This window comes from Sylvia atricapilla, chromosome 9 (assembly GCF_009819655.1).
Source record: "Sylvia atricapilla isolate bSylAtr1 chromosome 9, bSylAtr1.pri, whole genome shotgun sequence".
NCBI classification, from domain to species: domain Eukaryota; kingdom Metazoa; phylum Chordata; class Aves; order Passeriformes; family Sylviidae; genus Sylvia; species Sylvia atricapilla.
The window spans coordinates 14,679,485-14,696,442 of record NC_089148.1 but is presented as its reverse complement, the minus strand read 5'-3'; the positions used below and the strand labels follow the sequence as shown (position 1 = coordinate 14,696,442).

The 16,958-nt window shown below is 50.3% G+C and overlaps 1 protein-coding gene across 4 annotated transcripts in view; it reads right to left on the bottom strand.

Annotated features, from left to right (window-relative positions):
* The window catches only part of ERI3 (ERI1 exoribonuclease family member 3), a 131,104-nt gene that overhangs the window by 24,550 nt on the left and 89,596 nt on the right, over positions 1-16,958 (bottom strand). For all 4 annotated transcript variants that reach the window (XR_010744218.1, XM_066325005.1, XM_066325007.1 and 1 more), the window contains one exon: positions 12,699-12,798. Coding sequence is in view for 3 of the 4 variants with exons in the window: in XM_066325005.1 (XP_066181102.1) it covers positions 12,699-12,798 (100 nt within the window). In the remaining variant the exon portion in view is untranslated. The remainder of the gene's footprint in view (positions 1-12,698; positions 12,799-16,958) is intronic.

Sequence of the window (16,958 nt, the reverse complement as noted above, 5' to 3'; positions counted from 1 at the left end):
ACAAAAAAAAAAAAAAAAAAGAGAGGGGAAAAAAAAAAAAAAAAAAAATAAACCCTGAGCTAAACTACTGACACTGGCTGGGAGCTTAGAACTGCCGCATCAAACAGAGCCCTTGAATCTCCTGAACATAATTGTGCTGCCCTCTAACCTCAACCTTCAATCAGTGCAGTGTAACTATCTCATTTTAGCCTACAGGACACACCCCTCTGCTAACTAGCAGCCATATTCTTCTCATTAGGAGACTGCTCTGGATGGGAGCGTGGAGGCAAAGCTGGCGTCTCTCCTTTTCTCTCCCTCTCTGCCTCTCTCGGCTGTTATGTATGTGCTTTCAGACAGGGAGAGCATGAGCAGGGGGCTTTGTGGGTGCTGGAGATGACCCAGCTGCCAAGCTCTAAGACTCCTGGGCATTCACATAGAGCCAAATCAGTGGTTCTTGGCTGAAAGCACACAGCACGGGAGAGGGGACCTGGCCTGACACCCCCAGCACCAGGCAGTTGGCAGCTAAGGGCTGGAGTGGACTTCCTGGCAAGGTGGTGCTGCTGTGCTCTCCTTAGGGCAAAGGGCTGGGAGTCCTGCTGTCTGCAGGACCTACCCCATCCACAGAGCCCCCGGGGAAAGGCTCTTGAGGTGGCATTGCCAGGGCACAGGTCCCCTTCCCTCTGAGGTGGCAGCAGGCAGGGAGATGCATGCCTTGGGAAGCTAAGGCAGCCAGCAGCACCAGTGCCGTGCCTGCTGCTGAGGTGGGCAGGAGACAAGGGGCAGTGCAGGGCTGGTGCACTGCAGGAGGGTCTCTGCAGAGGCAGCCCCTCCAACTGTGTGGATGCTACCCCTGCACATCACAAGCCTGCAAGTAATTAACAGTGAGACTAATTCTAGTGAGAAAAGTGACCCAGGACTACTAGGCACTCTCCATCACTGAGGGGTTTGGATTACATCTCTGGGTAGGGGTATTCTTTGGTTAAAAATCAGCTCTGTGCCATGAGAGGATGAAGAAGGACAGTTCTGCAGCCCACCTGGCACAGCAGCCCAGCCAGCTGATCCTGCTGCATCCCTGGGTCATTAACTTGCCAAAAACTCATAGGAGTTCTTGAGCTCCTCTTTAATGCCATTTCTTCAGAGACTTCCAAGCACACAGGGCAGACATGTCAGACTGCAGTACTGAACATGGAATCTTGGTCCCAGCAGCATGGACTAGTACACCCACCCTTCACAGTGACCATGACCCTCCCCTCCTGCCTCCCCTCCAGGTCCTGTACACTGGCAGCCCACTTCAGGGCCCAGGCTGGGAGAAGCTGCTTGGGCTCTTCTGTGTTAGAAGAACGCAGCTTTCAAGCTGGAGCAGGATTGCTCTTGACTCTCGGGAACAGATGGAAACACTGACATCCCAGAGCAGCCCACTGTCCCTATCTCCTGCAGAATCAAGAACAAGCCAGAACTTGATGGCACAGATGGGATCAACCTGTGCAGTGGCAGCTTCACCTTTGGGAAGAGCCTCAAGCTATGGAAGATATGAGCAGATCTCCTCTGATCCCACTGCAGACCCATGAAAAGAGCAAGGCCACACTGGGAAAGGGCAACAGTTTGGCTGGTGCAGCTCTCCTCTCTGGCCAGTGTCCTTTGCCCTAGGATTTCAAAATATTAGCAACGTGGGAGTGAGGGAATTACACTGATTTATGTAAAGACAAGGAAAAACATAGCACTGGACAGACTTTCGATGTGTCAATGCCCATCTTCCCCACTCAGCAGCATCTTCCCCATCCAGGCCTTGCTCCTAGATCCTCTGCTAAGCTGTTCCAGCTATTAACACACTCTGAGTTCGTTATCTTAAACAGACCGCTCAGGACATGGGGCCATGATCCTGAAACCAATTAATGTGATCCTTTGATTTCAGGGGAGAATGAAGAGGGGACTGTCAGCCCCACAGCAAGGCAGGAGTTACGGGTCAGAGCCTAACAGCACAGAGGTGCCCCTTAGCTCTTCACCAGAGGTGGGGGTGGCGGGCAGCTGCCAGACCTGGCTTCTGTCAGAGCCCTTCTCTGCATCCTCAACCCTGGCCTAGTGCCGCTTCCCAGGCTCAGGATTGAGCAAAGGAAAGCAGCACCATGGCACTTAATGAGGGTCCAGATACCAAAAAAAGCCACTGCTGCCCTATGCCTGGGTCAGGGATGCCAAGAGGAAAGCAGTGGTGGTACCACATTTCAGTGCTCATCCCGGCACAGCAGCACATGGCACAGAGGAAGCTCCCCTCTGCCATGGTGGGAATGGTCACGGTCTTGCCAGTGCTCAGGCTTAAGGCTCATGGCACCCTGGAGTGCCAGGGGCAGTATCATCCTGCAACCCCCAAAACTTTCCTCTTTCTTTCCTTGCTTAGCTGTTTTTTTAAAGCAGAAGTTATCTTAGCGAAGTGTTTTGGGGGAGGTGGAAAGAGAGTAGGAAGTCAAAGAGAATCGTCTTGCTAGTCAAAGCCTTTAACAACTATTTTTAATATCAGGCAGAGGAGCAGGATTTTGAAATGAAACAGACAGTGCCTCTTTGATGGGCGAGCTACAGATCTTGAAACAAGGTCCATTCCCTCCTCCTTCACTAACTAACAGCCATATTTCTCTCATTAAAGACAATCTGGCTGTATTTTCAAACTTCTTAACAAGCCGATCACTGTAATTTGAGATTTCTATTATCCATGCTCCTATTACAACAGTCTTTTAAGCAGCCAGCTTTTTTTTTTTTTTTTTTTTTTTTTTTCTTTCTTTCTTTGCCTGACTTTGTCTCTCCCCTCAAACTGCCATTAGTGGTAATGACGAGCAGGAAACGAGCACCAAGAACCACTTTTTCCCCCCCTCTTCTTTTTGGTATTAGGTTGCGTGGGGGGAGAAATAAGGAATAAAATAAAAAGCAAAATGAAGTTTGGTTATGTCTTATCTGGAGTTTGGCTTTTAATCTACCCAGGAGTGCAAAAGATGCCAATGCAGTATCTTATCTCCCCCGTCGATCATGGACCCCCCTTCCCCAAAGACCCCCATCTCTCTCCCCAAAGGTGCCTGGTCCTGGCCCCCTCCCTGCCCCATTAGTCCTTTACTGGGCTCTGCCAGATGGATGCAATTTGCATAATATCACCAGTGGAGGCTGGCAGATCAACTGGGGTCAGGCTCTGACATCTCCAGCACAGTCTATCTTCAAGTGCTAATTTGGACTGCATTGATCTCTCTTTCTGATTTCTTTGTCATTTACGTCTGCCACGGTTTGACAGGAGATACAGAGACAGACAAGAAGGGAAAAAAAGGAGGGGGGAAAGAAGAGAAGAGAAACAAAGATTGTAGTTACAGATGTCTTTAAGGGAAAAAACAGATTAGTCCAAGGACTCCTCTGAGGGTCGCAGCTTTGAAACATCCTAATTATCCTATTCTTATGAATTCCTGTACAGACTACGAGGGGGGTCTTATCAGGGAACTCAGGGGAATGAAAACTTGTTAAATTGTGGTGGAGTCTCTCTGGCTGACTGCTACCCCCTGCCCTCCTGCACCTTGCAATTGGTTCTCATTAGGTGAAGCGGGGCAGCTCTAAACCTGGCGTCCCTTGCTGACACAGCCTTCCCCCCGCACCTCTGCCATTGCTCTCCTTAAAGGCCGATCCTTACTAAAACTTGGGCAGGAGTCTCTCCTCCTTGCATAGGCACACCACAGTGCTCACCAGCCCTGTGCATTCTAGGGAGGACAGAGAAGGGACAATGTAGATGCCCAAACTCTGGAGACAAGGGCTAACCTCAGAGGAACAACAGCATGCCTGTGATCCCCCCAGATGCACTCATGTAAAGGCAGATTTGGGGACACACTGCTGTTGCAGGAGAGTAGGATGTCAAAAGACACCTTCCACCAGAGTCCAGTGTGGAGCAGGGCAAGCAATCTGTGCCCTTAACTGAGATGTTTATGTTCGTTAACAGGAAACTCTTCCCCTCCTCACAGGTAAGGGAAGACACGCTACCATTTAGCCTCGTCTGGGACATATTGCAGAGACACCAAGGCACCAAAAGAATCTACAGGAAATCAAAATGTCACTCGGTGTTTTACGTTTCTACTTGCTACAGAAAAAGCTCTGTAGAAAGTTAATGATCTTCCAAGGCTTCTCACCTAACACATCTCACTGTGTCAGAGGGTGCATCACAGTGCTTGGGAAGTGCTGTCTGTTACAGGGGCAGGAGAACAAGTAGGAAAGATGTTCTACCTGCCCAGCACGATATTGGACAGGGCTCGGGCGGTGTAAGGGTTGTTTCAGTAGTGTGTGAGGGGGATATTTTGCAAGGCTCAGGCACAGGCAACTAAAAAGACTGGACAAATAGCCAGGAGTGCGATGGGTACATGGCAGTGCAAGGGTCTCTACAGCACAGATCAGTTCAGGTCTGCACACTCCTGGTTTTGGGACTGGCTGATTGCTAAAGCAGAGCAGACATAATACAAATATAATACAAACCATCAACCTTTCCCTGTGCTCCCACTACAGCAGTTGAGAGTGGTACGAAAAATGTATTTCAAAGGTTTCTCATCTGTCACTGGGGACAGAAATTGGGCCAGGTGTTGGGCTGAGGATCACAACTGCCATGGGTGGAAGAGAGGAAGGGAAGGACAGGCCAATCTTTCCAAGGGAGACAGTCCCCACCGCTTGTCCTAAAACCAGAGGCCAGAGGAAGAGGGTAGAGCCGCTGCTGTGCCAAAGGGCAGTTCCGAGATGATGGCAGTGCTGTCCTGCTGGGGATCAGCCAGATTTGAGGCTCGACACAGACTTGCCCCGGTTTGCAGCTGGGCCTCCCAGTCACAGCAAACTGTAGCACAGCAAACAATCCAGAAACCCCTCTTAAATCTTCAGTCTAACACTGCTGCTGCAAACTACTGCTTCCAGCCAGAAGAGAGGGACTCGAGCCTACCTTCCACACATCCCCAGGGAGCAGGCACTGCCACTGCCTGTCTGGGGGCTGGGAGAAGCACATGGAAGCACCCTGATTTTTTTCTCAGATAGCTGAAGTCCCTGCAGCTGTCACGCTCCCTCCAAAAGCCTGCTCTCTGGGGACCTCAAACCCTCAGCCAAGGGCAAGGTGTGACAAACCCACCACAACCCTGTCAGGCAGTGGGGTCAGATGGGCACACGACCAACTTTTGGCAGGGTAGGATGGAGGGGTGAGTGCAGTCAACACAAACACTCAATCATCCTTCCTTTCTTTCTTCTGTGCCTCCTTTGTTAACTGCAGGAAACAGCTGAAAGACCTTGAGTTTCCCATTGTAGCATGTATGGGAACAGAGCTGCAGTGATCAGAACATACCCCCTGCTGCTCCAGGGGAAAAAGGGAGAGCAGAATCCTTTCTAAAAAGGGTTTACGATTAGAAGAGTGTTCTGTCACTCTGGCGCGCAGTAATCCACTGCGCCACCAAGTCCCTTCAGAGAGATGTCGAAAACTTAAATGACTGAAAGCAAAAGAGCCCCGGCTCAGGTTCCCAGGCAGCCAGACATCCTAATTATCTTTAGATCCACTCCCACATGGAGGGGAGAGAGCACACAAGAGTAAAAAAAAAAAAGAAAAAAAAAAGAAAAAAAAGAAAAAAAAAAGGAAAGAAAAGAAAAAGAAAGAGGGAAAAAAAAAGACTGTCACATTGCTTTTTTCTTTTTTAAAAAGCTTGTCTCTGCTCACTGCTTTTCCAGCTGTGACACCTCTCACGCTAGTTAATTAGAATCATGTCACCGCGTTAATGTGCTCTGACTGGACTCTGACAGTTGCTTGTCCTCTAAGCGGCTGCCCGGGCCAGCCCTCCCTCCCCGCCGCTCCTCAGGGGTTTGGGGCCGGTGCTGGCAGCAGGACCCGTCCCCACCCGCCAGCCTCGCTGTCCCTGTGCCCAGGGCCCAACGGGACCCCCGGAGTGGCTGTGCCGCTCCCTGCACCCCGCCTGGGAACCGGGACACGCTGCCTGGCCGCGACACCCGGCACGCAGCCGCTCCACCTGTTCTGGATCCGCCTGACCTTTATGAGCGCTAATTCAAGATGACACTGCTCATTTGGTGACATTTCTGTTGATTTTTTACTTAAGTCTCTTTTAATTATTTAATTCAGAGTCTTTCCCCTTCTGCCTTGAGCGGGGGACACTGTGTGCGGGGCAGTGCCCCATTCTACACGAGTGAGCCCCGTTCTCAGCTCTGCCTCTCGGGAACCCCCAGCAGAAGGATGGTGCCGTGCAAGTGCTACCTCCGCTGAGAAAAGAAGAGCTCAAAAACGAACGGGGTGTGCCTGCTCTGGGGGAGCACAGCGGTCTCTAGGGCTTCTCTCACACCCTGGGACAGACCGCAAGGGTGGGACTGGCGGTCCCACTACATGGTGGTGGGATGAAAAGTGGTCAAAAACATGAAAGGGGGTTTCACAAAAGGCTGTCCACCTCCTTGTTCCCCCTGCCCTGATGCAGAGGAGGCAGGTGGGCACCCAGGACGACCGAGGATCCCACAGATGGTGGGAGAGGCAGGAAAGCCAGGAAAGGAAAGGAAGGAAGAATGAGAGCAGGCTGAAATAAGGCCAGCAAGCTGCCAGGACCACACACCTCCGGCACCTTGCAGGGCGAGGCACAGCCTCATCCGCCCCCGCCAAGCTGCAGCGGGCGGAGTGGCCCTGACAGCCCGAGGCCCCCATTACGGCGGGTGGCTCGTCACCTGCCAGCGCACGAAGCGAGCGCGGCCCTCGCCGCCCTCTCCCTCGGTGTCAGCGCGGGGAGCGTCCTGCACCCCCGGGACCGAGCGGGCGGCGCGGCGGAGGCAGGGACGGCTCCGCCGGGCAGCAGGCACCCTTGGCAGGCGCTGCCCCGGCTCTCCGCGGCGGTGGCAGCTCGAGGTAGTTAATTAGAATCGTGTCACTGAGTAAATGCGCTCTGACTGGACTCTGACAGACGCTCACCTATGACACTAGGGGCCAGAAGACAATCCACATCAAACTACTGCAGTGTGACCCTTTTAACACAAAGAGTAAACTCACTGCACATCGAGTTGAAGCTCATTAAAACTGTCTACTCTGCGAGCATCCCATTAACCTCACTGTTAAAAACACGCAATTCCTCTTCTTCTTTCCAAGGCCTAATTAATGCTCTGGATCAGGAACAATATCACACCCTAACCTTCCGAGATTTCCAATCAGTAAATGAAAAGAGAGAGACGGAGCCGGGAAGGCACGGCGGCTTGCTGGGTCGCTCTCGGCGTGGGCTGCTGACCTGCCCAGGCAGGTGGGGCTTTTCTTTTGGCACGGGCAGAGATCCCCCCGCAGAGGGAGCACGGCACCGCCCCGGCCAGGGGAACTGCGGAACAGGGAAGATGCGGAAGCCATCTGCACACAGGCTCAGAGCTCATAGGATTATGACAGCTGGTGTAAAACAGCCCTGTGAGGGCACCATGTCAAGACACATCTCCTGGTCACCTGGGATGGGTACTGAGGGTTCACTAGCAAGAGACACATCAGCCTAGTTACTGTCTTTTCCCGAAAAAGAAGAGAAGAGAAGAGAAGAGAAGAGAAGAGAAGAGAAGAGAAGAGAAGAGAAGAGAAGAGAAGAGAAGAGAAGAGAAGAGAAGAGAAGAGAAGAGAAGAGAAGAGAAGAGAAGAGAAGAGAAGAGAAGAGAAGAGAAGAGAAGAGGAGAAAAAAGAAAAAAGAAAAAAAAAAGACCCAACACCAAAACAAAAAAACAAACCCCAAACCAGACATTTACAGCTAAATCTAAAATCACAATAATGTATGTGCTAAAACCTAAGCTTTAAAGATTCAATTACATTCAATTAGATTCAAAAATGATCAGTAGCAAGGAGTTATGTCATGTTTTAAAGACAGTCAATGCACTGGAGAGGGAAGCAGAGCTGACAAATGAGGAAAAACTTTCCCAGTAGGAAAACACGAGCTGCTGCTTTTGCAGTTTCAGGAATTATTCGGTGGTTTTGGTGTATTTTCAGTTCAAGAACTGGCTAGTTGAGAGCTGAAAAACAACAAAGGACTGAAAATAAAAAAGAATTGTCTTTTATCTTTCCATAATCAGTAAAGACAAACCAACCAAGGGGAGAGAAGATGAGATGTACTCATTCTAATACCTTGAAAAGCTGGTTTCCAGAAACACTCCTCCAGCTCACTGATCACTTCTTGGTTTGGTTTCATGTACCAGGTTTTTTACCTAAAAAGTATTCTGAAATTTACTTTTCCTTCCGTAGTGAATATTTGCAAGGGAAAGAGGATTTTCCTAATAAAATCAATTCAAACTACCACTGGGGTACTTTAGCATGGCATTACAGTTTTCATCCAAAAGAGCAATCATGAGTAATAATTTAATCACCAACTCTTCAAGATCAAATAGTAATTCACCATTTTTCTAATGTAAAAAATATTTTAAAACTAAGACTAAAGGCATATTATGTTACATAATCGATCAAAATAAATGTAGCAAAAATAGAGTATTGGATGAGTAAAAGAATAACCAGATTTAACAACTGGGCAGTAATAAGGAAAGCTGCACTTGGCTTGATAGGTGCTGTTCAGTAAAATTTGACCTCTTTTTCAGGGAAACAGGTTGAAAAAAGGCAAAACCCGAAAAAAAAAAATTTCTGAGTGCAGGTGATCTGCTTTCTGATTAAATCACAACTAAAACCTGGGATTTTAATCCTTCTGATTTGTATGAGTTTCTGACTCTCAGCAGAGAGACCCCAACACAGGTACCCAGCTCCACTGGTGTGGAGCCTGTGAATGCTGGTCTTTGCGTGTGAGTGCCAAGACTCCCATTAAAAGCTGCAGCTTGTTTTTGGCAAGCACTGCCTCAAACACATGTGTTAAGAATGACAATGTCCTCATATATGTAAGAGTGAGTAACTTCTTGGCAAGATTCAACTTCATTTTGCTGAGGGCCAAGAAAACAGCAGACAAAGAGAAGTTCCTTACCCCAAGATTCTACAGCCCACACTGGAGCTGACACATATCTAACCTGTGTTAGAGAAGAGATGGAAATTGCACAAAAATGTCCTCTCTAGGCTCCAGGGACACATTCAGCCTAGAAGGAATCCTTAGAGCTGAAATATCAACCTGAGAAAGGGCATGAAAGAATAGGCTTCATACCCCTTGTGCTCCTTTCTGATCTCCCAAGGAATTCCTACTTCTTCACCCTCTGGAGCAGGACTTTCTATCTCCTTATCCTGAAATATTTACATTTCCCCCCTTCCTTTACCTTTTCCCTCTCAAGAACACAATGGCACCAGACCCACACCCATCACACCCCAAGGCAGTTATATTTGCAGTGTATGCAGATACATTTTGGTGTATTTGGGGACACAAATCAGTTTTCTAACCCTTCAATAAGCTTTGCAGCTCACTTGCTCATGAATAGAAACCAGATAAAAGCTAGAACATCAGCTCTGTGCAGCAACTTGCTGTATGGGCAGCTGTGTGTTCCAGGAGATGTAGGGAGTCTCCACTGTGCTCCAGCATGGGCCCATCTGCCTGTATCCACTGGATGCTAAAGGTGGTTGCCATCCAGAATCTGGCCTTGGCCCTGCAGGGTGTCAAGCACCCTGAACTCTGCAGATTTTTGAACATGATGAAGGAAAGAAGATGAAGCATAGAGCAGGACTTGTCCCAGAGCATGTCAAGTGCAGGGATTTGGAAGAGATACCTGCTGAGACAGTGAAGCAGAGAGTGATTTGAAAACAAAGCAATACAGAATCCATCAGACAAGATGGCAAAATTCCTTTGCAAATTGTTTGCAAAAACAAGTGGCTATCCACTGCAATTTTTCTGTCAGATTTGAAGGGAAACATCCGTGTTGTGCATTCCTGCCTAAGCACGCTGAGGCTTCACAGGAATGTTTGCATCTCCCTGGACCACTCCCCAGACTGCCAGGAAAGGAGATGCACAGACACTCTCATGTTGCATGGTACCTATGAAACTGGTGAGTCTGGCTATCAAATCTCCTTGCTGCTCCCTTCTCATTCCTCTTTGGTTTGCAGATTTTTGACTGTCAGTTACCCATGAGAGCCATGAAAATCAGAGGCTGACCCCCCCTTAGATGACCCAGGAAGCCTCCTCTCAGCTCCCTAACATTTCCTCAACACTGCTGCACTCCAAGGCTGAGCACAAAGAGAAGAGAGGCTCTAGATGGCATGAGACCATCCCCAAATCCACAGCAAGCTCCTTGTCTCACTGTAGGCAGCGAGAGGCTGGCTGTCTTCACTGTTCTCCACTTCCTTCTGCAGCAGACCTTGATTAGGGATCCTTTATTTGGCTGAGAAGTAGGGCTGTGGTGGGAACAAGGCTCCTTAAGTAAGAGAGGGAAGGGAAGTGCATCCCTGAGCAGGGAAAGGAATGGATGGCTGCTCCCAACCCTGACACATGGGCAGTCAAAAGCATGAAGAAGAAAGAGGTAAGGACTGTTCAGGCTTCAGGGTGACCATCAGCAACTGAGATTACTGTGCCCAGTCCCAGTGGCCAATATGGAAGGACTTGGCTGTGGAGGACTGATGCTGTTTCCAGGATGAGGCAGCAATGCTGGACCCAAGCATGCCAGGCTGCAGTGAGCAGTCCCTCCTCAGCCCTTGGCTTAGGAACCTTTTGGGTTGTCACTAGAACCAACACCTGATCCATGCCTAGGCCAGGCCGGGAAATGAAGTGGCAAGAAAACCACAAGAAAGAAGTTGGTTCTTTGAAAAAAGGCCAGGCAAGGCATGTCTCTAGACACCAGCATTGTCCCAAGCCTTCTCCCAGAGGGACATGGGGCAACAAGCTCTGAAGCCAGCAGCCCTGACAGCGGCTGTTCCTGGTGGGGCCAGGCTGGGTGGGAGGAGGAGTTCTTCTCCCTGACTCCAGCTCACTTGGGGGTACTCAGCCTGTGGTAAAGCCACAGACACACAGTGCCAGTGGCTACCACCTCTGCAGGCAGTCAGAGCATTGTAGACATCCAGGACAGATCTGCTCTGGAGCCAGCCCAAATGGAGCAGCCAGGAGGCTGTAACACACAGGGCACGTGTGCACCACTGGCAGTACCAAGGAGATGGAGACTGTCACACTGCTGGCCTGGCATCCTTCACAGCACCTACTACCCTTCCAAGTAGTGTGGGAAAGGCAGGTTTGCCATTGGGATGGAGCACTGCAAGAAGGGAGCTTGGGGGCTGGGCCTTGCTTTCCATGGGCAATTAGCCCATGGCTCACCCTGTACTAGGAGAGCTCCTCTACAGAGAGAGTTTGGCAAAACTCTCCTGAAGGACTGGAATGGAGAGGGACATGACCAGCAACTCCCTGAACTCTGTCAGGCAAATGAGCCACATCTGTGCAAGACAACAGCACTGAGATAAAGGGACAGAAACCAACAGCAGACAGATTATACTCCAGAGAATGGGGACACTGTTGGAGTAAGGGATGATAACAGAAGAGCTCATCACACAAATAAAATGATGAATGATGAGGCAGAAACCAACACTGCATCTACCAGGAAACGCCAGAAAAAGCCCAAGTCCCCAGAGCAGGAAATGTACACACAACTCCTGCAGTTCCTGCTTCCTCCTGATGATCCTCCCAACATGGCACACAATCCAGGCAAATCTGCTCCCAGGCAGGGAAGCAAATTTTAATGCTACCTCTGTCAATAATGCAACCAGATCCATAGTTCAAAAGGAGCCTGCTAATTAAAAGCTGGTGAGCTTTAAATAATTCATCTCCTTAACTTGGATTGATTGGAGAGTTTAATGGTTAGAGTCTTGAAACAATATTAAACAGCCTCTTCAAGGCTCAGGTAGCCAGTGACTTTTCCAAGTAAATCTTACCTCCTTGCAAACTTTAATGCTCAAAAGTCACTGTGGATGAAGGGCTGGGAGGCAGAGAGAATACCTGACCACTGGTCTCCAAGAGATGATCTACTGCTCCACAGAGAAACAAGACATACAAGAGTGATGCAGCCCTGAGTCACAGCCGTGTCTACAGCCCAGTAAATCCAAGCTCCTGCCCGTACCACAGCCTGCTGCTGTACCAGCTCTGCATCCCCAGTGTTACGCAGCAGGCAGATTTACAGCCTCAGTGTCCTGGGCCAGGTTTCCCTCATATCACTTTGATCCCTGCAAAGGAGTTGGGGGATACATGGAACTCTGCCACTGTTGATCTCAGAGCACTGTTAATCAGTTTATCTTGGAGCATGCTGCAGGACCACAAAACTCATCATACGTGTCAACAAAGGGGACCATGATTCAGTTCTCCAGCTGGGATCACGCATCTCCGCTCTGCAGTGTGTTTCCAGCCAGTTCCCAAGCCAGGCAGCACAGCTTCCTTTCCAAGGACTGCAGCATCCAGAGCAACTGAAGGATTGGTCCAACAGGGAGAGCATCCCACCCAGCCTGGGGCCCCTCACGCTGTGCTCCAGGCACCTGGTGCTGCCCACATCCAACGCTAACCCAAGCACTACTAGAACAGTGTAGGGGGGAAGAAGCTCCCCAGCCAGAGGACAGGCAGGTATGTCTGGCATACTGGCATATACAAAGGACAGAGAGGTCATCCATGTGCCCATTCTCCCCTGGCACATCTTCATCCTTTCCACCAGCTGGAGACTCTGCAGCCCTTTGGCTTGTTCTCAGCACCCCAGACTTGACAATGTCTTAGAGCTGAGGCATGTCAAACACACCCGGAGCAGCAGCTGTGGGGATGGCAATGGCATGGGGCAGCATCACTCACCTATCCCGCTGTGAGGCCTCCCTATGTGCTGTAGGTTCAGTCCTTTGTTCATGTCTAAGAGCCCGTTCTTTGGCCAACTCCCCATGGCAAAGCTGTACGCCTGGAAGAGAGAAGCAGAGGGTCAGACATAGCCCACGTGCAGGCATGATCTGTACTTGCCCAGGTCCGACTGCTCCTGGGGCTGGAGTGGGTCTGTGTTCACTGTGTTCAGTGTGGACCCACACATCACCCTTGCAGCAGCTCTTCTGGAACTGCCTGCACAAAGCACTCTCACCCTGCCCTGTTCCACCCGATTCTCCTTAGAGGTGTTCAGAGCCTCTGGTGGTGTCCTGTACACATAACAACCCTTGTGATGGAGGGGTTTGCATCACTCAAGGCCACATTTGTCATGCTGTGGGGGGGGAAAGCCAGGGGCTATAAGCTCATCCCCTATGTCCCTTGATTGCTCCAAAAACATCCATCCACTCCTGTCTTAACAGTGTCACCGACAGGAGTCAGGGGGCTTGGAAAGGGGTGCTCATTCCCAGACTGGCCTGGCCGGCAGACCCCTTCTCCTCCAGCAAACACAGCCCTCCCAGCTCCCTCTCCTTTCCACCCCCAAGTCCCAGTTGCCTCAGTGCTCTCCATCACTGGGACAAATCCTACTGGGAAACAGCACTGCTCACCCTACTGCACAGAGCCTGCAGCCTGGCCAAAGGGAGCCTGCTTCATACCCACAGCATACCCTGGCAGGGCTTCAAGGAGAAGGAAGGCAGCTGGGAGGCCAAGCAGCACAAAAACCCACTGGACAATGCAAACATAAAAGCAGTCAGGCCTCCATGTCACATGCACGGCTGTAATTACAGCCTGACAGCCACATATCTTCTTCATCTTGAGGAATTAAGCTCTGAATGCATTGTGAGCAGTAAGAAGGGTGCGTGGGCTTAGCGTCGCTCATGCTGGCACTATCTTTGCTGCCGTGAGGGCCATTGTCCCCAGATGAGATCAGGTCAATCCAGCAGCCGCTATCTCCCTCCTGCAGCGGGGGATCATAGCTAACCACAGCCACGGTGTGGCAGGGCATTGCCGACACCCTCCGCAAGCTGCAAATGCCAGAGAGATGCTCTTTGCAGCAGGAATGGGGATAAACTGGGAGACCAGAGCTGAGAGGTGTCCCCCACCAGCCCACTGGCCACCTGCCTGCCGATGGAACCTCCTGCTAGCCCCTCTTTCCTGCTACCTGCTGCTCTGTCTAGAGCGGGCAGGTCCAGTTCCTGCACAGACCCTTCTGCTGGCAGCCCCCCGGGAGCCACAGGGCTTGGGGGAGTTAATTTATTAGTGGCCCATGTAGCCATTCATGCTGCTTTGTTACTCCTGCCTTAGCAAAACAGAGGGCTCCACAGATAATTAATAGACAGCATTGCTAATCCTGTTGGGAGATGATTAGCAATTAAAACTCCTAATTAAGTCTATGCATAATTCACTGAAATTACGCTTTGTGTACACAACGGGGAGATTTCCTTTGCCTTTGACAAGCATGCTCTGCTATGTTCCCTGCCATGATCAGGACGCAGGCCAGCCAGCCACGGGGTGGGGGGAGCCAGAGGTTGGGGTGCAGGATGGGACCCTGCTGGGTGGCAGAAGTGGTTCCATGTGTTGTTCCCTTTGCTGGGTTCCATCCCACAGAGCAAACCCAGGCAGAAACCCACTGGATCAACAGCAGTGGGGGCCATCCCTGGGGAAGGGGTATCCCCAGATGGGGAAAGGACCAGGGGTGTCCCTGCCTAGGGAACTACCGTATCACAGGCTGCCTTCCCAGCCCAGACATCCCTTGGACTCTGGCCAGAAGCTACTGAGGGAGCACAGTGGGAGCCTGGCAGGATCCCGGGAAAGCCACAGGGACAGCTTTGGAAAGTTCCTGGCATCTGGGTGCTACTGGCAACCTCAGCCTGCCTCCCCAGGCTCTGCAGCAGCAGCAGCAGGGAGCTGGCAGCACGTGCCCCAGCCCCCGGATCAGCACCGGGCCCATCTCTGCATGGCGTTCTGCTTTCCTGATCAAGGTCATTCGGTACAGCCACAATACCTGAGCAAACTACCTAAGCAGCTGGGGTGGAAGTTGGCCTGACCACTGAAGGTCAAGTGTGCACTTATGCATATTCAAAGCTGCCTGCAGGATCGATCGGGTTTTAATTGTTTTTCCTGGGGTTTTGGAAGGAAGTGCCAGGGGCATTGATCAGTCCCAGACAAGGCTGCTCACACTCTGGGGCTGGCAGGGACCATCACTGCTGCAGGCAGAGGGAAGTGCAGGCAGTGATGATGAAGGGATGAAGGCAGGGGAGAGGTCAGTCACTGCTGGCCGAGAGGAGGAGCCACTGCTGGGCTGAGCTGGAAAATAAAGTTTTTTTAATTAAAAGTGGCAATTCTGAACCGCCTGCTGGCAGCAGCCACACAATCAAGAGCAAGGAGCTTTACTGTTTAATATTTAAAGACAACGTTTAATCTTTAAACAGGAAAGTTCTTCTTCTGACTGTTAAAGCGAGGCAGAAAGCGCCAGTGGCTCCCTGACACCCGGGCTACCAGCCTGCAGGGGTGGCTGTGGCCACTGGCTCACTGGAGCTGCTGGGACACTGGTGTCAGCCACTTTCCTGCCAGCCCTGTGACCACACAGCCACCACTAGTGGCGCAGACCTCTGTCCCTTCAGTGCTTATCCCTGTGGCAAACTGTGAGAAAGGCTGAGATGCCCCTGGTTTGCTTGCAAGCCAAAAGATTTCAAAAAATGCCACAAAAGTCTTTCTGTAAGGAAATTGCAGTACTTTGTCCCTCCCTCTGGTTCAGTCTTGGTGTTGCAGAGACTGGGTTGCTCCTTTTTAGGTCAGACACTGTAGCAGGGCCAGGACCCTGTGGTTTTTTATTTTTATCTGCATTTTAATTGATAAAAATGCAGGCATCTTTTTAAAAAACTGTTTTTCAATGGTTCTGGCCAAAAATCTGATTTAGAGAGAAACTCAGTGTTTCTGATCTGCTAAAACCCACTTGAACAATGTTTACAGAATAATTTTCAAGCAGCCTGAATACAATTATTTTCATTCATACCATCTCCTAGAAGGGTTTTCCTTTTTCCTGATTTTGTTTGTAATTCTATGAAGGCCACATTTACCTCCCTGCCAATGCTGCTCCGAAGTCAGATGATTATTAATTATATTTATTTACTTATGCAATCCCATAGGCATACACCGCAGTTCACAGACAAATGCCGCCTTGGGTCCCTGATGGAGGGATCTCGAATCAAAGGTAAGCAGATACTCCTGTGATAAATGTGAGCTAATAGCTGCAGGAGACTAGGAACATACTGTGTTTCCATGCATAGAGAAAGCACCACAGTTAATCCACACCTTGTTAAACAAGTGCTGGTGTGGGGAGGTAGGTCATTAGGTAACCTGCACCCCATATATCCTGCAGAAAAATCCAAAAACCAGAAGTGGGGATAAAACATGGGGCATGGCGATGACGCATGTGCAGAATCACAGCATCTGAGGCTGGCTTTATAACAGAGCAAAAGAAGGTGTGAAACCAACCTCCTGTTGCACCAGGTCACAAACCTTCCCAGTAGCTATGACACATCTACGTCAGATTGCAAAGAGCCTGAAAAAAGAGCTCTTTGTCCTATTTCTGACAGTACTGGGGTACAAAGATGATCACCTGTGCTGGGACAGAGTGTGTGCCAGTGAGGCTGGGCAATCTCATGGTGGTGGTTGCTTGTGCAGTTTGGCACCAAGTTTTGGCTTACCTGCCCTTGCTGCAATCCCAGTGCATATCAGTGCCCATCCCCAGCAATGCTGGAGCTGGCAAGGTGACAACACCAATGCAAGCTGGGTCCTGATGTGCTGCTCTCTGGAGTTTGTTTAGGCTGCACACGATGGATTATAAGCAGCACGGCTGCAGAGAAGATGTTCCAGGGGGTCAGAAAATTCCCAGAACTGGAACTTGTCAAGCTGATGTATTGATCTAAGTGGACTGAATAATGCTCCATCATTTATTTATGGGGAAGTGCCCAGCACACTTCACAAAAACTGGTGTTTGGCAGTCACATTAAGGCAAAATTAAACACCCCGCAGCACATAAACAGGCACCTGTTCAGAAGTCAGAATAAGAGAGCCCCACAAATCTTCCCCACATGGAGAGGAAGGAACAGAGCTGGTCCTCACAGGGCTGCTGGAGCTCTGCTAGGGCAGTGCGCTGATGTCGGCAGAGCCAGCCTTGTTCTTTCCATGTGTCCATGC